Source organism: Sipha flava, unplaced genomic scaffold (genome assembly GCF_003268045.1).
Source record: "Sipha flava isolate LNK unplaced genomic scaffold, YSA_version1 103_pilon_pilon, whole genome shotgun sequence".
NCBI lineage: Eukaryota > Metazoa > Arthropoda > Insecta > Hemiptera > Aphididae > Sipha > Sipha flava.
Genome location: NW_020271717.1, coordinates 1,423,828 through 1,447,862, shown reverse-complemented (window position 1 = coordinate 1,447,862; position 24,035 = coordinate 1,423,828). Strand labels below are relative to the sequence as shown.

The following is a 24,035-nucleotide window of genomic DNA, read 5'->3' as shown; positions in this document are numbered from 1 at the left end:
GTCGATGTTCCCGATTGGGCGGCGGATGCAGAAGGCCCGGTCGTAACGAAACGGATATCCTTTGAACGGCCCTTAAACGACGCGCAATACTAATTTAACGATTTATCTCGATCCCGTCCTCCGTCACATATTCGTGTACTGGACAGCCCCGCATCGGCTACACAGCCGACTCGTTAACACAGAACTCGCACCACCGATAATAATAGCAATAATAATAGTCATTCGCTGCTGCAATTGTATAATAGCAGTATACTCGTATTCCATTATTCCATTACCGCGGCACTCGCTGGACGGTCGCTGCAATAATTTAGTACCACGAAAACCGCGATCCGTGCGTAAACGCGCGTTGTATCATTAACTTTGCGCCGCGTTGTGTTTCGTCGTGAACGTTTGAGATTAATAATTATTTGTTTTTGCGCAACAGGCGAACAGCAGAGCGACGTAAACGCACGAATCGGACAATCGGCATTTTTACCCTGCGAACTGGAACCGAACAACGTGACCATAGGGTTCGAGATCACGACCCAGTGCGGAATAGTGCACTCGGTGAAGTGGTACCGGGGAGCCAGCAGGATATTCCTGTACTCCGGCGGCCCTCGGACGACGCAGCCGCACAGAGAAGGTTACACCGACAGATACGACAGGTACGTAGAAAAAAAATCATCGGCAACCGTCAGCACGGGCAAGTGTGTGACGAAACAGTAGAAAAATCGTGGATTCGATCAAAACTTATTAAACCGTTGTTGTACAATAAAACGTTGGAAAAACGAAATCAGAGCACCGATACGGCGGCGAGACGTGCACGCACGTGAACACGACGCGTACAATCGTATTACGTATCGCGCGTATTATTACAGCGTCCCGCAGTGCTGCGCGTGGGCGAAATTTGATTTCGATCGGCCGGCCGCGATCCCCTCGTGACTGCAAAACGGCAGTTGTCTGCGATTGCGACGGTTTTTTTTTTTTTTTTACAACTCTTACGTTACACCGCCATGGGGCATCATCACCTGCTGCGCAGCCGGCTATCGTAATCTTCGGTAATCGCGCACGATCTGCCCCCGTGTAATAGTCGGTCATAAGCCTCGAGGCAACCGGGTAAATCGTTGTTCTCGCTCCCGAAAACGAATAAACAGAAAAACCAACAGATTTAACGCGCCGGCGGTGGATTTGTCAGTCATGAGCCGACGCGGCATTTAATCACGAGCACGTCCCTCCCCCATCCCCTCCCCCCGCGCAATCGTATCAGTCGTCGGCTATCACGCGTGTACTTAGGCTCCGGGATCGTTCATCGCCGCCGCAGTCCGTATCGGCGACAACCAAACTAATGTGCAAACAATCGTCGACAATTCGCCCGTTGTGTTTCCATCATGTCGTCAAGCGAGTTTTTCGGATTCTATCCCACCCCCGTTTGCCGTACGTTGATTCATACGGATATTTATTTATTCATAACAGACCGATGGGTTCAACTTGACGGTCGTAACAACCGTCGTGTTCCACTCGGAATTTTTATGCGCTCGTACTAAATGTTGCTGCAGACAGTAGTAGTATTTCGGTACTTTATTGTTATTATTTATTTATTTTTTTCAGTTTTGTTGAACAAAACTTTTATTTTTACTCGAAAAGCACGTCTCTGCTATCGTTTTAACTATAGTTCTAACATTTAAGTTCAGACAGTTATTTACATATACACTTACTGTTTGAGTTAAGACTAAATCTTCAAATAAAACATTACGAAGTTATATTGATAATGCAATTTTCACTTTTTAATTTTAGGAATTACTTAATTTGAAACTCGATTAGCATTATCATACTCGTATTATATTTAACTATGGTTATGCAATTTTAAAAGTCTGAAATGTTGATTTCTTTTGATTCCCGTTGAAAAATAAAATTACAATATTTTTTTTTTATTTCACCACTACAATCATTTTTGATTTATTTTGATAAATCTTTAAATTTAGGTGTAGAAATTACATTTTAGTATCCAAATGTTTATAAATTAAACTTATGTCTAATGATGTAATTTTCAATTTTAAATGTTTAAAAAATTGATTCACTTAATTGTTTACTAATGAATATTTAAAAAATTTAAAACAATGCATATTAAGGAATTCAATTTACAACCGTTTTTTTAATATATTGATTTATACATTTTTATAATTCATAATTATGATAAGGTGATGAGTATCCTTTTTAACGGGAATCTAATGCGTGGTTCTATAAATGCTGTTGTGAGATTTAAATTATATTACAGTTAAATTATTTAATATAGTAAGAAAACATTTATTTAAATGACCGACTGTTTGATTATTTCCAGTGAAAATATTTCTAATATCATTTTTTGAAGTCTAAGGATTTAGTAATTTTTTGTTTAATTTTTGTAGGTGTACTAACCATATAATTATGCATTAATGAACAATGCGAATAATGCACGTTCTTCTATACTCACGATAAATGTTTATAACATGGCTAAATTCCGTAATAGAATTTATCTACAAATTACTTTTCCTTTTTATGAAACGATTTTGAAATAACTTTTAAACCCAACTCACGTAAGCTATAATTAGCAGCCGTAAATGTTATACAGATAATTTAATTCAATACATAGTGTATATATAACATACTATTTTTAAACATAAAATGTTCTATCAAATTCTAATTTTTTATAAAGCCTTTTCATTAACTTTTTCAACAGTGTTTTATTAGAAGTAATGAAGAGAGTAATCAAAGTCAGTGAAATTGTTGAAAACTGCAAATCACCGACGTTTTATCTCTTTTCATTACATGCTTTGCTGTAGTCTCTTTTGAGTATAAAAGACTCCACCCTTTGTGCTTTAATCAGATTAATACGTATAATATATTACGTAATATAACGTTGAAATATAAATGTTTAAGAGTGCTACAAGAACTTTTCAATTAATTTGTCGAAAATACTAAGTTCATTATTTTCAATAATTTTTAAAATTATTTTAAATATAATATTTTGAAAAACATATTTATTTTACTTTGCTGTTGTTTGATTTTGTTATTTTTAATATAACAAGTTTTCAATGATGTTAATTGTACCTACTTCCAAACATCATAAAGCATTAAAATCATAACTATATGATATAATTTTAATGGTAACCTGACATAGATTCTACTAATATTTGAATTTCATCTGTGAGTTTTGTATACTTGTACCTATATGAAAATATTCAATATAATTTAGGTAGGTAAATATTTTTAATGAATATAAAAATAGAAGTACTACAAAACACTGCATGACATACAGTATGTTTTGCCTTAAAATTAGATAATGGATAAAAAACTAATATAATACTATAATATGTATAACTCATGAACTACGTACAATCTTTTTTTTTTTTTTTACTAATGTACACTCTAGTATGCAAATTTCCTATGTTGCCCCATATTAACGCGTATAAAACAATACAAGTGCTACAAGTGTTATGTTTTTTTTCAAAATATGTGTGATGTAATTGAAATAAAATAATGTTGCAAACCTAATATGTTCACATCGCAGATCATTATTATTTCGTAGCTACAATTAATGACATAAATGCATTCTTAAAACAAAAAAAAACTTTCTTGTTGTATTCTAAATTCTTATGGACTACTATTTGTAAATTGAATATTATTCATGCTGAATAAAATGTACCTACATTAAATTAATGAAATAATATTGCCTATCTTTCTTTTTATAATTTATTATTTAAGAATACAACAAATAATGGTTGATTTTATATTTATATTTTTAACTACATTACAAACTATATTGCCATGTTTTGTTTGTTAACATTAGTGAGACAGAGAAAACTATTGATTAATAATAAAGTTATAATTTTTTGTTGAAAATTATTTATAATTATTATAATGTTAATATTTTTTCAAAATGTTTTTCATTGCATATAAGATATTGAGAAAATAGGTTCTTAAAAATGGTATGATCAAAATATTATCTTTCATTTATCATTCTTTCTGAATCTTTAGTTCTTATAAGCTTTTAAAATATTATAAAAATCTTATTAAAACTTTTATTCGACATATTAATAATTTAAAACCATTAATATGTATCTAGCTACAAAACACTGATATAAAGAATTCAAAATATCCACGTGACATATCATTTTAATGGAATTTATCATTTAAATTAGTTTGATTTTTATAACAAAGAGTTCAAAATTTCACAAAAACGTAAACATTTTAATAAAATGAATATATATATATATTTGATATTGATATTAAATATATGTCGATATTGAAGATGGTTTACCGAAATCGTACAACCATTTTTTAAGTTCTTCGTATAATTTAATATAATAATAACGCAGTATATATTACCAATAGTAGTAACAATAAAATGGTTCCTAAGCGAAATAGGAACGTATCGGTTTTATAATGGCGTGTTTTTTATTAGTGTACCCATTTATTTTGATAGCGGGTGTACTCTGAGCATTGTATGGTGATTGTGATCTATTTATTGATAGGAATTTTCGTCAAATTTATATTTTTCTGGTTCAACTTTGTCGATTTTTGGTAATTTAAAAATTACCTCTCAAAAACTGCACGTAAAATACAAAAAAAAGGTGACATCTATGACAAAACACATCGAATAAAATATAAAATATGTCATTTTGTTCTGATTAAAAAAATAAAGAGTATAAATAATACATTTTTATAGCAGTGATATTTCACTGGTACAATATCTGAGGCAAATAATTTAGCATTATTAAAATTGAATGTTTTTATTTTTAATAAGATTTCAAAATTAAATTAATTTTTAGGACAAAGTTAAATTTTAATTAAATTTAATGCATGACTTACAGTCTAAATATTATTATCAATTGGGAAATGAATAATTGTAATTAATTTATTGTTTAACATTATTTTTTATTTTTGTGTCCTTAAAAAGAAAATTATTCAGTTATTTCAAATATTATATATAAATAGTAAGTAAATTAAATTTGTTGAGAGTATTTCATTTCGTAATTGCATCATGTTATAGTTAAGGTCTGTATTAATGTTATGAAAATGTGCTAATCGACATATAATGTAACTAATTATGAATAAAATGGAGTTTTTACTATATCAACATATAATATATTTTACGTTTATGATAAAAGGAAATAAAAGCCAATATTTTCTAAAAATATTAAAGTTATTGTATTCCTTGTTTTTAATGAAAAAACTTACTTTTATTTTAGCAATTGAAATGAGTATATAATAGTTTATTGTGTACGTGTAAAGTATGTAATATCTTTAAAAAAACAAAAAAATAATAATGTCCTAAGTATAAAAGAAAAGGTAATATTAGTTAATGATACATTGATTAATATATGACTCTCTTACAAAATATACTAAAATATAATCTTATTAAATAAACAAAACAAAATAAAACATCAATCATCATAATATTAAAATACTATTAGTTATACATCAATTTCATATTTTTTTTTTATTATATAAATATGAAGAAGCTCTCCATTTCGTATTATAAAATATGTTGTCTTCTATTAATGTTTAACTCTATATAATAACAATAATTATTTTATTTAACTAATGGAACATATATTATTGTCATTTAAATATAAATTTATATATAAAAAAAATATTAGAAAATACTGCATTGTACTTTTGTATACTATAGATGGTGGTTATTTATGGTCTTACAGATTCAAATAATTATGCTTTCAAATAATTTTCCTTAATAAGTTTATTGCAAATTATTTCACGCTCAGAACCAGTTAATAATAACTGTAATTTTTAACAAATAATAATAAAAATGTTTTAAACGGTGTGTGTAGATTTTTATAATAAAATATTCAATACTGCACGAACCTAAAAGCTAAAATACTATTTAATTTAATAATATTTTTATAAGAATGTTCATAATTAATTACTTATTACATCGATAGTTATTATTCATGAATTTAAATATTTATATTTATAATTTAAATTCTACGATACTAAAACTTGGTTGTACATTAAAGTTATATATATATTTTAAAAATTGGAAAATATATCTTGAAATATCGGTTAACTATTAATATACGTATTACACTTATAAATTATTTTATTTGAAGTACTCAGACCTATAATAAAGTATTGGCACGGCTTATCCATTTTTCATTATAAATTAATATTTACATGTTGTGTTGTATCATATATCTTATTTACTTCTTATTTATCTGAACTAAACGTTATTAGCTGTGATTAATTGAATACATTGATCAGTTATAATTAATAATAATTTATTTTTGTAGAGCATATTGGAGCACGGAACCAAATTCGACGTTGGGTTATTTGGTAATGGATAATGTAACAGCCCTCGACGAGGCTGTATATAAATGTGAAATTACATATACCAAAGTGCACGAAGGTTGCAATATCGTTCAGTTCATCAATCTTACGACTTACAGTAAGTTTTTAAACATACGATATAAAATCTGTATACAATTATGATATATTTCATATAAATATTTACACAATGACATAATGTAAATCTTTATTCTAAGCTGGTTATAAATTATGCTGTAATTTATAAAAATGTATTGCCTATTGTGTTTATGTAGTTTAATTTTTCTTTTTTTTTTCAATTAAATTGAATTATTATAAAGGTATAAAAATGCAAATATAGAATAAGCTATAGTTTTTAGATTATATATTATAAATGTTTAAAAGAAATTATTTAAACTTTAAAGTACACGCATACATAGGCGTGTGCACAGGGGAAGCAAGGTGTGCTCTTTCTGACCCTGGATGATTTGAATATATTTGTCAGTGGCGGATCCAAGGGGGGGGGGTAATAGGGCAAATACCCCTCCCTTGAGCTTATTATCCTAAAAAATTCGAGAATTTTAGAAATTTCTAGTTATATTTAGCGTTCAGCAGGCCTCACACGATCAGTAATACTGACAGAATTTCAGATAGTGGCAGTATTATTGATCGTGTGAGGTAAGTACTGATGTACTGTCAGTATGAAAAAATAATACTGATGACTGATGAAAAAATCCTTTTGGTATACCATATCTATAAAATTTGTGTTGTTTTTTTATGTGTATAATTGTTGTCATTAATATTAGTTTTAAAAAATAAATTCAAATTAATAATATTAAAAAGTATGTTATTAAGTATGAATAGTATCTGTTGGATAAATTTTAATTACCCCCCCCCCCTTGATAAATTTCTGGATCCGCCCCTGATATTTGTAAGGGCCGAACTGGTCCAAGCTGGGCCGCCACACCGGTAATGCTTAATACAAAATAAGTTAGTTATCCAAAAAGTGTATTGTTACCAAGCTAATCTTTTCTGTTTTTGAACTTTAAATAGGCTTAATTATATAAATAATAAATAATAAATATATAATATATAATACATATAATATATATATTATATAATAATAATATAATTATAATATAATATATATATATATATAATATATAATATATAATAAATATATAATATATAGCTTAATTTGAGCTTAAAAATGTTAACTTAATACTCATGTATGGGCCAGTATAAATATTCGCTGCCTCCGATTTGAAACTCTGCGCACGTCTATGCACGCATGTACAAACTATTTTTAAGATCATTTTAATCAATCAAAATGTATTAATTTTGAAATATGTATAACAAATAAGCGCATACAGTATATAATTATTAATAAATTTAGACAAATTTTATAATAATTATGATTAATTTAATATTGGAAAACGATTATGGGTAAATAAACTTATTGTTAAAAATAAATATACGAAGAAACGTCTACGATTTCTCATTTCGATAGTTTATTGCAAACGAGTTCTACTTTAATTCAGTATTTCATCAATATTCACACAATTTATATCTATATATATTTTCTTATTTAGACATTCTCCTTTGAGCGACAATCAACAAATAATATAAACCCACTGACTTTGATTCTCAAAAATATATTAAGAAATTATTTTGTTTATTTTGATCATAAAAACGTATTTACTTTATATAAAGTTATCTATACCACTTAATACTGTTTATAGTAACACTTAGATTCATATTTTTATCGACTATAATATTTCGATTTATGTTTATGAGCTCGGAAATAAATTGGATGTTTATGGATTGATGAAATTGTATGGGCTATTTTTTGTATGGCGTATGAACATGTTTTTAAGACAAGCTTTCCATTCATCTATTTGTGAAACGTAAAACCTGTTTAAATAACAGCTTTAAAAAATGGTAGCAGATTTACTGTATCATGTTTTTTACTATGAAATATCACTAACAGAATCAAAACACATCAGGTTCCTGTATTTATTTATTTTTTTCATATTTTCTTGTCTGTTGTTTGCTGTCACTTTCATCACTTTCAGTGTATCGTGTTTAAGCGGTTGCATAGTCTATACGCTATTACTTCATTTCTCTCTCTATATATAAATATGCATGAAAATAACTGATATTTGATCTTGATAATTTTGTTACTTCTGGTGTAAGTATCAGAACATTTCTAATAATATAATATATATATATATATATATATATATATATAAATATTTATTAATTCATTAAAAATATGGATAGTAATCCTATTAAGGGCAAAATAAGTTATAACTATTCATATGTCGAACTACATAATTTATTTTAAATTTTACCTAAATATAAAATAATCGATGATAAAATATATTAATAGAATATGATCGGTTCTATTTTTTTCAATTTAAAAATAAGACGACGAATCATGAATAGATAAATATTTTAATTTAAATAAAGGATTAGATTAAATAATATTTTTATTTGAATTTTTAAATACATTCAAGATTTTTTTAATTATTATAAAAATTACATTTGACTATTGAATTTCACGATATTTTAAGTTAAAATTGTGATTTATTGTTAAAAGTTATGATTTTTAACATGTTTAACTAATTACATTTTATATGAATCATCATGTTAATATACCACCAAAATCTAAGACCTTTATAAATTATAATTTTTTAAGTTTTTTTTCGATGAAAAAAAATATAACTCAAAATATTTTTTAAATTCTTAGGGTAATCATGTTAAATAATGACTCAGCGGTAAATGTCACTGTTAGTCTGTGATTTTTTTTATGGGTTTTTTTTTAAATGTTTTGATGAGGTATTGTGCAATGTGAAAAATGTTTTAATCTAAAGTGCTAATTAAATGACATTTAAATTCAATGAAAAATTAACATAAAAATATTGATTAGCATACTATTATATTTTAGAAAAAAAAAAAGAAACTTAAGTTTCTTATATTATAATTATAATTAAAATTATAAATTTAATTTTATAATCCAAATTAAAACAAAAAATTTTAAAGGAAATTTGAAAAAAAAAATTGATCAAACAATGGTATCAGATGAAATATTTGAAATAGGTATGTTATGTATTTCCATCAAAATAAGTAGTAAATATTTGAATATATTTAAATTAATACAAATTTCAAGTCAAAAAAATTGTTCAAAATATCTTTCTTATAATCTACTTTAAAATATCACATAAATAATTGAAAAATATTTCAAAAATAAAAATAAAACTGCAATGACTACCAACTAAAGTATATTATTTTTTTATTAATATATATAAACTAATTTGATACTTATAGTTGTATTTTGTAACTTTATAACTGTCCATCGTTTCAATTAGGTATAAAATAATTCATTTTTTTTCTCCTTTAATATCTTCATACAATTAACTTTCCAATTGAGTGACAAAATAATATGTATATAACTACGTAGTTTGCCACAAAAAAAATAAAAATAAAAAATATATATTCAAAAATTGATTTTCAAATACGCATACAGCTTTTTTAACAAACCAAAGGTTGTACAATTTCGCCTTAGAATAGACATATTCTAAAAATAAAAAAATTACGTTTCATTCTAGTTTCTCCTTCCTTCTTCTTCTACTTTACTAAGACATTTCTTTGTTGCGAATCTGGTTCTCCGTTCTTCTCTGTTGAAAGCCAGTCATTTCATGTCCACGGTTCGGGTACAGTCAGCTTGTCTTCTTATGATTTCTTCTACGTCTTCTTTGGTCTGCCTCTCCTTTGTGTCTAATTCTAACTACATAATAAAATTATATGTTAATTTTAATACATAATCTTAAATTTATATAACTTCTTAGAACGTAAAAAACTGAGCCCTTTATACTTTTATTGTTTGAATATATAATTAAATTCCAAGGTATAATAAAATTTTGCTAAAATTTATTATTTGCATAAAATTACACAATTTCAACACTATACACTTATGTATATATATAAACTTTAGTTAAGATTATTCAAATTATACCTAAACATAATGAAAATTATATTTTTGAACCAATTTCTTTAAAGAATTTATGGTTGAAATTTATAGAAAATGTACTGTAGACTAATTTTGATTGAACTTTTCAATTGATTTGTAATTAAATTGTTTTAATTATTTTATAACGTCAAATAATGAATTTTATGTAATGGTATTGAACCTTTGAATAGTCTTTGTGACGAATGTATTATGCACCGATAAATTTCTGTATAAATTGTTTATAGCATTACTATATTATTATTGAAAATTTAATATATAATTATAATTAAGTATACTATAAGTTAGAAAAGTTCAATAGCCATAATATTATTCAATTTGTTGATTTTTGGATTTTTTGATTTATATACATATTCTGTAGTCTTTATTTTTGTACCTATAATTTTTATACCCGTATATTTTGAAACAATTATTTTAATTAAAATTCTTAATCATCATGATTATATACCGATTTATTATTTTCAGTAAATTATAGTCAAACATAAGACATTAAAAATTCAAACTTGAAAACATAGTATTTTTTCACCGGTATTATTATTATTACGAATGTTTTCTAAGTATTTATAGTATTTTGAAGAGATTTTCACATTTTTTACAACTTGATATCGCACTATCATTATCATTCAACTAATTGTGAGAACCAGATAAATATAATAATTACTTATCATTATGTACTGCAATATAACCAACATATTTTTTGTGTATTCTATTAATAATTAGTTTGAAAAAAATGTCTAAGAGTATTTTAGTTTGTATTTAAATTTTAAAAATTGAATTGTTTTAATTTAAAAGTTTACGGATTTATACTTCTCTAGTAATCAAACTAGATTAAAAAATATTTCATATTTTAGGTTAAAACTAAATATTATAGAAACTAAATACTACACTGTAATAAATTAATTAAGTATACCGAAATATAATTAATTGTTTAATAAATTTACCAACTTCTTAAAAGTGTATGAAAGTAAAATCGTTAATGTTAAAAATATTAATTGTTTAAAACTAAAACAAAAAAGTAATTTATTATGATTAAAAAATAAATTTAATGCATGCTTAATAATTTTAATACTATGATTGTAATCAATAAATACATGTGCTTTAAAAAACTGAAGCTTTAAATAGTCAATTGTGGTAATTTGATATTAAATGAACATGATATGCTTTCAGCTGATCCTGAATCTATAAGCGTTGGCACGTTGGCTGAACCCGGCGATCCTTCAGCACGTAATTACATCGATCCTTCGTCAGATTTTTTTGACGAAAAACATAGCAATCCTAAATTTGGTATCATGAAAAAGTTAACATCTGGTGCGATTGTGGGTCCGGTAGACGAAGGAAATAAGATACGATTGGTATGTCGTGCTGGCCGTGCCAGACCAGTGCCTCAAGTAACATGGTGGCAACACGGCCGTGGTCCAATTTATGATGATGATTTTGGTAATAAAAAGAAAAATCTATTGACTGTATTTAATTACGATAAAATTATTTTTCGTCTAAATTTATGCCAATACATTTTTGTGTGTTGAAACATTACAGTTGATTATCAGTATCGCAAAGCAGATTCTGATATATCCGACGACTATTTTTCGAGTTCAGGACTATGGGTTGCCCAAAGCATTCTCACCGTTGTAGGGAAAAGGGGTGCCAACGGTAGATATGAATGCCGAGTGAAAACTGCAACTGATACATCACCAATTCTGACGTCTAGTATCGAAGTCACTGTCAATGGCAAGTACAATTTATATAGTCGATTGTTTATTGTATTGTAAAATGCTTCATAATAACTTATAATAACGAGTAAAAGCAATTTAACGCTCTTTATTTGGATATTGATGAATTACTCGTATTTGTTTAAACAACTTTCATTTCATTTTTAGTAAGTCCATACTCGATTGAAATGTCCACATCATCATCGGGATCAACAGTAACTACGGTTTCTAAAGTAGACGACTATCAAAAATCGCAAAATAGTGATCTTAATAGAAATCCTGACGAAGTTGTTTACGCAGAAACTACGGAAGGGCAACCGTTAGTAATTCGGTGTGCGGCTCGCGGGGCACGGCCTCAAGCCAACGTGACGTGGTATTATTATTATAAAGATCAAGAAAATGACGATGACGACTATGGTGGTGGTATTAGAAATGATTTAAATGTGCGTACACCACCCGTGCTACCGTCGAAATCATCAAAACACGGTGCACCAGTTATGTTAGGAAACAGTCAGCAAAACGGCGGTTCCACCGCTAGATCACCCAGCGATTATTTGATCTCGGAACAGCGTCGTATGGAAGGTGGAGCAGAAATTATAGGCCCTGTGGAAATAGCACAGCATACTGAATATCAAGTAAGGATTAAGTTATAATTCGTTCACTTTCAGTATCGTATTGCGTATAATATCTTTTATATTTTAAAAATATTATAACTTTGTATTGGATATACGTAGTATTGATCGGAGTTTTCGATAAAAATTTACTTGGCCGCAACTACTAAGTGTTTGTATTTATTCTTACAGGCTGATGGTACTCGAGATACACATAGTCAGTTATCAATGTCTCAACTCCATCGTCAACAAGACGGTTCTATTCTGCGATGTGACGCGTTCAATAATGTCGGTTCATCACCGTCTCAACCTCTTACTGTAAATATGACGATTCGGGTCAAATGTAAGTAAACTCAACAAAAATGTAAAAAAAAAAAAATAAGTGGTATCATAAATAATGTATAAACAATTAAATTTGCGTATTCAGATATGCCGACCGCCTGGGTAGTACCCATAACTGATGGAGAAAATTCTGGTGCTATTGTCGAAGACGAAATAGGTCAACAACGTAAAGGAGGAATTGACAATAAAAATAATGTCAACCCCAGTATTAATGATCCTTCTAAATCTACTAATGATGGATTCCACTATCAAACGAATTTGTATACCGTGGTAGTAAACGAAACAAAGGAATTGAGACTGCAATGTGCATATCATGCCAATCCAGATAAACTCCGTACTCCTGTTAAATGGTTAGTGTGTTTTTTTTAATCATATAGTCAACAAAATCGACTTATTCAGTTTTGAGTTATTGAAATTTCACTGTTAATATAAAAATATATTATGTGAATCGTAATTGGTATTTTTAATATTACTCGATTTTTCAAATGCATTTTATGAATTATTATTTTAGGTACCGCGATGGCATAGAATTACAATTAATCGACGAGGAAGAAACATCAATGTCAAATTATTATGCGGCTGTGACACCAGCTACCGGCGTTGGTACAATAGGAGGATCATCAAATAATGGAAATTCTAGATTTCGTATGAACACCCTAGGGAATTCGGCAAAATTCGCCAGAGTCAGAGCGTCACCTAATAGCAACGGTGGAGCTTACGGCGACGGTAATGGTGCAGATGCAACGGTGTTAATAGTGAGAAGGTTAACGCGTTTTGACTCGGGCCGATATGAATGCCGAGTAAGAAACTCAGTCGGAGCTACAAATTCAACAAATTTTGCCAACGTTCGTGTTCAATGTATGTATAAACTAGTAATAGTCTAAAATTAAATATTTTTTTTTGTCTAAAACACTATAAAAAAATAAAAATAAAACTATAAGGTAATAAGCGATTAAACATTTATGATATATTTTTGATTTATATCAATTATAGATACTCCAAAGGTCAAGTTGCACGTTATCTTAGACGATTCACTTGACGGAAATCAAACTTCTCCGACAGCGAGCAGTAGTGGTAATAATGTGGCTGGATCCAACCCAATCGTACTGGAATCGGAACACCGTAACGTTACTCTTCGGTGTGCCGTAAAGTTAGAATCGGACCAACAAAACATTGAAGACACTAACAGTGATCCATCTTTGAATTTAACATCTGTCCATTGGTATTGGAACGGCGTGCAAATGCAGTTGCCCAACTGTACGAAATCGCCAGATTCGAACGATTTCAGTGACGACGTATTTGAGGACGAAGATGAAGGAGACAGCGATTTCGACACTCTACCAGAAAACGAAAATAACGGCATGAATATCAACTATTATACGAGTGAATCACACGCGGACGGAGATTATGACTCGATAGCTGTTGATAATGACACCAGGAGGCGTAATAAAAAACAAAGAAAAGTTGTATGCACCGACAGAGAACTTATTTTAGTAAACGTAACGAAAAACATACATGGGAATTATTCATGCCGAGCCCGAAACGCCGCTGGTCTTCTAACTCCAATGTCGGATCAAACACCTCTTATCGTATACTGTAAGTTTTTTTTGTTTACTGGTTCAACCTTTTGAAATTAATTGAAAAACAATTATTACTTTTTTAATAAAGTATTTATGATTTAAGAATAAAAATTTCTATTTCTAACTTATATGCTACTTGAATTAAAATAATGAACAAGAAGATAATAATTTTTAACATTATAATAAATGTATCGAAGTATAAAGTATTTACAATTGAATTAGGAGAGTAAAAATTTAGATCTGTTCTAATAATAGTATTATGTTATTATTCATGAAAATAAATCAAAAAGTACTGACCGTTGTAGTTTTTATAGAACTAAATATTTCATTCACGATAAAACAATTATTTTCACAAATAATGACAATTATTTTATTTCTTAAAACATATTTATGATTGGTGAATTTGCGTACCTTGTAACATTTATTCATTATATTATTATATCATATCATATAGTGTCTTATTTGATCGAAAGTTGGATTTTGATAAAAGTAGTAGTGAGCACAACAGAAAAAAATACAATTATGTGTAGCATGCTCATGTGATGTTAAATTGCATACACTTTCGCCGTCATGCGGAATCTGAGTGTGACATCATAACATAATATGTTAAAGCAATATAATAATATAAATATAATTATTATATGAACGTGATATTTTATACATAAAAACATTTTGTAACAATTTCCTCTCTTACCTGTAATATAAAATAATATATAGTTATAATATTAATCATTTTTCATAAATAAACAATATAATAAAATATTTATAATTAGAAGATTTTCTATAACATATGCAGACACCACGAAAAATCAAATACTATTTATACACGTATTCATATTATATAATAATACATTGACGTCTGTTATTATTAAATAATTATTATATATTTTATCTGGATACGGTATTTTATCGTTAATACAACTTACACACACATACGTGTAAACTGTTTTCTTTGATAGAAAGTGATTAGAGTTTCAATTATTATGAAATCACTATCCATACCAATTTTTCCAGTAAGATAGTATATGTTCTAAAATCAACGATAGTATATTTAATACTTATTCATAAGTAAATTAAAATATAGTGGAAAATGATAATTCAAACAAAATATGTTTAAAGTTATGTGGTTTTCAATAAATATTTAATTTTTAATCCCATTTAAGAAAATCTAAAATTATTTGATCCAAAGTCTTTAACTATTCATTTTCTAATCTAAGATGTATACGTTTAACAATTGTAGTGCCATTTTATATCCGGAGCTATGCAATAAATGTACTTGTATTTATTTTTTGAGTAGGTAGCACAAGTTTTTACGTTTCTCATTAGTTTACAAATTTGATTTGTATTATTCAACGGTAATATTTCGTTCTCAGTTATTATTCCAGCATCAAGTAAACATGAAATGATGAAGAATTTTATCAAACGAGCATTTATATTTATTTTCATTAAATAATTAATTTCGTACTCTATGACTTAAAAAATTTATACAAAACTAAACTTCGTTGTAGTATATTTAGCATTTTTAAAATTAATATTTATTGTTTTTCTATCATAGATTCAAGCTTATAACAATTTAATAACATATACTATTTTAACAATAAATTAAATTTTTTTTTTTTTAATATATAGTTGCTCCTGGACCAGTAACGTTGGAATATAGTCCACGACGGGTCATAAAAGGAAGAAATGTCACTTTACGCTGCAATGCACAATATCTTGGTCGGCCGCAACATCCTACCCGTTACTCATGGTTTCGCGATGGACATCAAATCTATCATCAAAACCAAGGACTATTAAATCCTAGTATTAATTCTGGAACCGGAATTAATACTGGTACTAATGGAAATAATGGCGGAGGGAATTTCAATCCTGAATGGTTTGTGGATCACGTTTCATTAGAAACTCGTGCTAATTTCACATGTTCAGCTTACAATGAAGGCGGTACCACTTATTCTGAATCAGTATACATCGAGGTTTATGGTAAGACTAATTTAATTTGCAATCAACCTTGATTGCAAACAGACGAAAAAATAAATAAATAAAAAAATTATACATTTTACTTTTGATTATTTGCAGCTCCACCGAATTATATCACTGGTCCTCCGCAATACTTAGGTGTTGCTTATAACGCAACACATGTGAATGCATCTTGTACTGTAGAATGTTATCCTCTTTGTTCTGTAAATTGGTTTCGTCGAGGTATCCCAATTGATCCGATTCATAATCCGGAAGATAAAGAAAGGTATATAATATATATATTTATACACACACATAATATGTTATATCGTTTTATGAAAATGTTACGAAACTAAATTATTTGAAATTATTTATAAATGTGTCTGTTTATTATATTGAGTATAACATAAAAGTATATTTTTGAACTTGTGGAATAAGGTTTTTTTTTTTTTTAAAGATACTCCATTTTAACGGAAACTTTACCAGCAGAAAGATTGAAAAATGATTTTGAAGCAGTTCGTAGTACTTTAATATGGCGTATGGATAATTGGCCCGGTGGTCGAGGTTTAGATCCTATTACAGATTCGACGGAATATAGTTGCCGCAGTAGTGGCAATGACGTTGGCCCACCCGTATCCGAATCAATAATGAATTTTTCTGTTGAATGTAAGTCTAACTATTAATCGTCAATTCTGCGATAGTAAATTAATATTATAATTTTATTGTTTTTTTTTTACAGACCCGCCTGGAAACATGACGGTCTCTAAAACGGTTGTGCACGTCAGTGAAGGTAACATACCGGAAAAGGTATTTTGTCACGCAGAAGGTCGCCCTCAACCGACATTCGAATGGCGCTACACTGCGAGTACTAACAGCTGGATTGCTCCTGGAAATTCTTCTCAATCGTCTTCGCAGCAAAGACTTTTGCCCATAGGAATCAGTGGAAATGGTGGCGTTAGTGGCAGCATTGGAAGCAGCCCTATAGGCGGTCAAATAAACAACCAACAATTAGTATTGAACTCGGCTGTGAACAGGCAACATGCAGGTTTTTATGCTTGCATTGCACGCAACACTCATGGAAATGGCACTGTGTACACTTATCTGGATGTGATGTGTAAGTAATAAGAACATTAATATTAAAGTATCGCAACAACCCATGTGCATGTTAAATGTAAGTAAAATATGTAGAATATCGTACTAAACTATATGACTAATTAGTGATTATTACTTTTAAAAAAAAATGCTTTAAATAATTAAATATTCATGTTACAATTATACATATAAGATATCAAAGATAATTTTTTATTATAGTTTAGTGATAAGTAAATATACTATAGTAAATATACTTATCATTAAACATAGTTATTGATAAGAAAAATTATTTTTTGTAGACAAACCTAGTTGTCAACTTAGAATGTTGACTGTGGACCAACTGAAACAAGAAACAGCTAGTATAACTGATCAATTTTCGGAATCTACTGGGGAATTGGACGAGTTTTTATCTTCATCGGCTGGTGAAAAGAGAATACTAGTATGCACAGCAACTGCGAACCCGGGTCAAGTACAATACACGTGGACTATAAGAAACTCGGCTCGCTCAAACGATACGTCAGCCTCGACATCTGACTCTCCCGCTACGGAAAGGATCATAACCGTAGCGATTGGATCAACGGCTAATAGTGGACCAATGGAATCGGATGGAAATGGAGGTTTTAACCGAAGCATACTTATCCTGCAAGATAGACTAGAAGTGAGCAGCAGTGAAGATGATGATGGAAGAGGTAATGATAACGCACCCAACAACGGAGCAGCAGAAGGCGTCAGAACATATGTGTGTACCGTCAACAACACCGTAGGCTCGGACCAGTGTAGCATTCAAGTACAAGGTAAGAATAACTTTTGAAACTAACGATGAACAATATTCATTATTTAATTTCAATTATTATCAAGTGCAAATATATTTATAATACATTATAATATATAATTATAAACCTAACAATATATAATTATAAATGTAATAATACATAACATTAAAGTAATGAATCAAAATGGTGAAAAGTAGTTAAAGACAGTTATTAAAAAACGATCAACATTTTATTCATTTATTTTAGTTTAGTATAATTTAAAAAATATATAATAGACTAATTTATATATTGATTTAATATTCTAACATAAATAATCGTAATAAAAAAATCATATTTGCACTTAAAAATTATAATAATATACTAATACCACGTTATATTTTTATTATTAGCTCTCAGGGAAAGTGAGTGTCTCTTTTTATAGTCAGTAGAAAAATAAAAAAAATTTAAATTTTTTGAATTATTTTCAAAATATTTTCATTACGTTTTTTTTATAACTATTATTTTTACTTGTAATTTGAACAATTAAATAACTTATTGATTTATATCCACTTATGTAAATATTAGGTGACGCTCCGTGGTGGAAACAGTTATTGGCGACCGTAGGTTTGGGTGGATTGCCAGTGATGGTCGTCTTGGTGGGTCTGGTCGTGATTTTACTACTGATCGTCATCATCGTCATTATTATTTTAATGCTGTTCGTCTGTAAGAACCGTTACTTCAAACCAGGCAACGGTACAGGAGGACGACAAAAATGTAAGTTTTCAATATCAAACACATTATTATTATTATTACAAACGTAATTATATGTAACACAATAACAACGGAAGACTTAAATTATTGCATTCGAACACAATAGGTATACACAACTATATATTATATTATATCGATGTGGTAATGTCGTTATAGTGCGTATTGTTCTGTCTGTATTCGTTAACGTAGAATATTGTTCCGAATTTGTAGTAAGTACAGCTTTATTGTGTGATTCGTTTTTGTTTTCAATATATAGATGTTAAACAAAAATATCCTACACTGACGGCGTATAGGGTACCAATCGTTTGGCGCCGGCACCGAGGCCGTAGCTTGCTATTAAACATATCGAAAGTGCGACAAAAGTGAGTACTGCGGTTTTGGACATTGATGTTGACGTAATTATTTTTGGTACGCGCGCTAAGCACTCAAATGCACTCTTCTTTTTTTCTATCTTTCTCCTTTCTTGGAACTTATTTTGGTGGTGGTTACGTGCCTTCTATTTTCTTATCAAACGACTTGTTACTCACTTTTCTTATGTATTATATACGATTCATGTACCCACTGGAAGATAGGATGTATATTATACTCGCTACAATCAGCTGACTGCTTAAACGTTTCAAAAGATATTTGTTCATTATAACAATATTCTATTGTAGTCCTGAAGGCAGTGCTACGTCATCAATTTCCGGAGCCAATCCAGCAACCGTACTGTGTACTGATCAATCATCAAGTATACCCACCCCGAAACCACCACCCGGATACGGCGATGATTTCAATAGCAGTCTGGCTGAATCACTGTCTAATCAACAAAATACTTCTGTCTCCTCAGGCGTCATAGGTAAATGGCCACTCAAACCTGGCGTATTGGTGCATTCAAAACAACAACTTCTTAAGCTACAGTCGTCTAATAATTCTCAATCGGACAACAACATGGCCGAAAATGGTAGTAGCCCAATGGAAAAAATAGTTCCTAATGAAAACGATAAGTTCAAATCGAAAAAAATTAACAACACATGTAAAATAAAATCGGCAGCCGAATGTATAGTATTAAACAACGAAACACAATCTGCACGCACGGCACGTATACGTCGTATGATGATTGGATCTAATAATAACTTACAGAAGAAACCGTCACCTATGTCACCTCCTCCTGCGCCTCCTCTTCGAGCAAACAAAGATAACAGCACGTCAAATAATATCGATGAGAAATATCCTTCTGTAACAGGTAGACAAACAACTAAATGAGATATTACGATTACTTTTTGGTATGGATCTAAAATAAAACTTGATATATTATGTTCATGATGCTTGATTTATAAATACAAAAAAAGATTGTCTTTATGGTCGGTACATCTTGCTATATGAATTTGTTCAATTATCTGCCTCAATTTCCTAATGTTTCCAAGCAATTTTCTACTACAATAATATAAAGTATTGTACATTTTAAAAATGTAGTCAGGTAGAGTATATTATTATTTTGTTGTGTAGATACGACTTTTGAGTGTGAAAAAAAAAAAAACTAGAATAATAAATTATAAACTATACTGGTAGGTATTCCGTTCAACAACAACAAACACGCAAGTATAGTATGCGAGTTATAACATTAAGACTAACTTGCACGAAAGTCCTAGGTTAAGACATACTAATTATAAAAAATTTAGTACAGAAGACGGATATACAAATCAAAACAATAAATATTCACGTTTAATATTTTAACGTGGATCGCAGTAAATAGCAGTCTAACATAAATCGTCCGTTTTTCAGATTCACGAAGTGGAGGTGGACAACAGCAAGACAACGATTCGAACTTAGGAGCAACGGGTGATTCAAAAGCCGCGTTCTACGAAAATCTACCTTTCCATGGTATGCGACCACCGCCCAATCAGGTTAGTCAGTTTGATTTTTAATATAGAAATAGTTCTTTAGTTATTATTTTTAAATGCATGGATTTACGACTTGTTTTGCTTGGTTTTCATTTGTTTTTCTTTTTTTTTTTGTTTTGTTTCGTGTATGCGTTCTCCATTATGATTTGTCCTTTTCAATCACCGTCATAATAAAAAAAAAAAAATTAAAAAATATAAAAAAAAAAAAGTCACCTACGCATCGACAAGTGTATAGCAATGATAGTACCTGTAAACCACATCTTCCACTGCCACATTCCACGGTGCTGAATACGTCATCACCATTGTCGGCATCGTCGTCGTTGATCCATCGGTCCCCGAACGGCGGATACGTGTCATTATTACGCCAGGCCATTTCAACGTTGAATAACGCGGAAGGCGACAGTTCGACCGTTCGATTTAATTCGCTGCAGAGGCCGAACCGCGGACCGATATCCACGTCACAGCGCCGCGACCACCAATTCCGATCCATGCGGAGCATTAGCAGCAACAACAGCATCAAACGGATCGTCGATCGTTCGCGATCCGTCGTCGCGGATCAAGACAAGAATAAAAATGAGAAGTACATTCATAGCAGGTGGTCGAACGGCAAAGCGACAGCAGCGGAATGCGATAAAAACGAGCACAAACGTAACGACGACGACGACGACGACGACGACGAAAGCAAACGACGAGATGCGAACGGATCGTTGACGTCCACGAAAATGTTTCCTAAACCGGCGCCCAGGACAAGGGTGCCTTCGGCTTCAGCGGCACCACCGTCTTTAGCCAGCCACGGCACCTACGAGAACCTGCAGCAACTGTTAACCGGTGACGGTGTCAACAAGGTACGTAACGACGGACTGCACGCGTACTAAGATCACTTAGAGCGTGTGACGATCCCATATAAATATAATGACCCTCGTCCGGTTGTCCACCCCCTCGTCACGCATTATTTTCCGTCGTCTTAATTTAATTTTTATTTTTCGTAGAATTTTATTTTCGTTTTGTGTGTTTTGTTTTTTCAATGCTTTTACGATTTATCGATTAACATAAATTAAAAATACTAACAACGCGATTGGGTGTGTGTGTGTGTGTGTGTGTGTGTGGGTGTGATTAACAGCTAACTGGAGTCGGGATCGGAGCTCGGAGTTTGGACGAGTTTTACCGCATGCAAATACAACAACAACACCAACTGTTGTACCACCGGGTGACGGCCGACGACGCGGCGGCGGTGCTGACCAGCGGATACTCGTCAGTGGGCGGCGGTGGCGGTGGACTGCATCATCGCAATCATCAGCAACATCAACTGCAACAGCAGCAGCAGCAGCAGCAACAGCAGCAACCGCAGTCCATCGAAATGACTCAGTTCGAGATCACTCCCGGCAGGACGACCGTTGGGGGAATGGGAAGAGGGCCAGCAGCAGTAAGCGAATCGTATCAAAAGTCACAAAAGCCGCACGTGCCGACCATTGTTAGCCGTTACAACAGCAACAGCATCGCGCAGGCTCTGGACGACGACGACGGCGGCGGCGGCGGCGTCATGAGGTCGACGACCATGGGCAGACGCCGTCGCGGCGGTCAGCAAGTGGTCGACGGCAACGGCGCGCCGACCGCGGCCGACAACTACTACATCAGTAACAACGACAAGAACAGCAACGGCGTCGGCGGTCATCAGTACGGCACCAGGAGACGTGGCAATGCGACCACCACCGCCGGTGACGGTCCGTCCGCACCGACCAACAGCAACGGCTACGGTACCGCGTCAGGCGGCGGCGGCGGCACGGTGGGCTACTACGCGGGCGACGTGTACGCCAGTATGGAATCGCGTCAACACCAAGCGAAGCGCCAACAGCAGCAGCAGCAGCAACAACGGTCGTACGTCACTGCCGGGAGCGCCGCCGGCAACGTTCCCGACGAGCAGGCGCTGACGGCCAAACGGTCATGGCGTCGGCAACACAACCGCCGGCGCCGGGCCGGTGCGATCGCGACGGACCCCGTCGAGTGCGACATGGAACCGGAACCGGTGTCCGACTACGCGGTCGACGCCGTCGGTCCGGCCGCGGACGATCCGGTGCCGGACCGGTACCGGAGTGTCGGGCCGGGCTCGGTCAACGGCACCGCGGGCACCGACACCGCCGCCGTGGTCGCGGACCACCACCACCGGGCGCGGCAGAAAAACGACCTGGCGCGCGTACCGTCCGCAGCGGTCGCGTCGGCCGCCGAACATCAACAAATCGGCAGCGGCGACGGCGGCGGAGGAGGAGGAGGAGGAGGAGGAGGAGGCGGTAGCAACAACGGTAACGGCGGCGCCAACAAGAACCTGGTCAAGTTCCACGACGTGGGCCGCGAAATAGACGTTTAGACACCACCCCGCCCCGTACCCTTAACACTTTCCCTCGGTCTCGCGTCACGGCAGTAGTGGCCGTCCCCAACGTGCCGGACGAACGCGGCACACGAATCCTCCGCACCACCGCCCACCGTCGACTCCGTAACGATTCGTCCCCACGCGCACGCCGGCGCCACTAACCGGTCCCGCGAAAACCCTATACGAACGTCTGTCATTTCCGTGTAATAACGTGTGCTGTGTATCGATTATTTTTAGCCATACAAACCGCCGGCGGCTAGCGGTTACGCGGAAGGCGGCGGCGACATGGAATACGCGGACGTGGACTACCGCACGATGTACTACGGCCCGATCAACTACAAACAGTCGTCTTGAACCCGATCCTCTCCCCGCGCGCCATCTTCGTCGGTAAACGAGAACCAAACGCTTAAGGTACACTGCCCGCACGACGGGCAACACTTTTACACGCGTGCGTCCTTCTCGCGAACTGCTGGTTTTTGTTTTTTTTTTTTTTTCTGTTTCTATGTTAACCCCCCCCCCCTTTTTTTTTTTAAAAAAACAACTGTACGATACCTCGCTCCGCGTCGTACGATAGCTCCGGATTTTCCGCGTTGTTAGTACTGCGTTCGAGCGATGGCACATACTTTCTTATATCGGTACGCCGCACAGCCCGGTAACCTCTATCC

At 32.5% G+C, this 24,035-nt stretch overlaps 1 protein-coding gene across 1 annotated transcript in view; it reads left to right on the top strand.

Annotated features, from left to right (window-relative positions):
* The window catches only part of LOC112682726, a 50,189-nt gene extending 26,465 nt beyond the window's left edge, over positions 1–23,724 (top strand). The window contains exons 2-22 of the mRNA XM_025553416.1: positions 425–644; positions 6,267–6,421; positions 11,477–11,746; positions 11,846–12,037; positions 12,187–12,653; positions 12,822–12,972; positions 13,057–13,321; positions 13,483–13,829; positions 13,965–14,567; positions 16,181–16,531; positions 16,628–16,793; positions 16,965–17,173; positions 17,247–17,621; positions 17,899–18,393; positions 18,937–19,125; positions 19,379–19,484; positions 19,779–20,347; positions 20,887–21,008; positions 21,215–21,850; positions 22,126–23,361; positions 23,608–23,724. Coding sequence (XP_025409201.1) covers positions 425–644; positions 6,267–6,421; positions 11,477–11,746; positions 11,846–12,037; positions 12,187–12,653; positions 12,822–12,972; positions 13,057–13,321; positions 13,483–13,829; positions 13,965–14,567; positions 16,181–16,531; positions 16,628–16,793; positions 16,965–17,173; positions 17,247–17,621; positions 17,899–18,393; positions 18,937–19,125; positions 19,379–19,484; positions 19,779–20,347; positions 20,887–21,008; positions 21,215–21,850; positions 22,126–23,361; positions 23,608–23,724 — 7,241 coding nt within the window. The remainder of the gene's footprint in view (positions 1–424; positions 645–6,266; positions 6,422–11,476; positions 11,747–11,845; positions 12,038–12,186; positions 12,654–12,821; positions 12,973–13,056; positions 13,322–13,482; positions 13,830–13,964; positions 14,568–16,180; positions 16,532–16,627; positions 16,794–16,964; positions 17,174–17,246; positions 17,622–17,898; positions 18,394–18,936; positions 19,126–19,378; positions 19,485–19,778; positions 20,348–20,886; positions 21,009–21,214; positions 21,851–22,125; positions 23,362–23,607) is intronic.
* Positions 23,725–24,035: the final 311 nt, after the last annotated feature.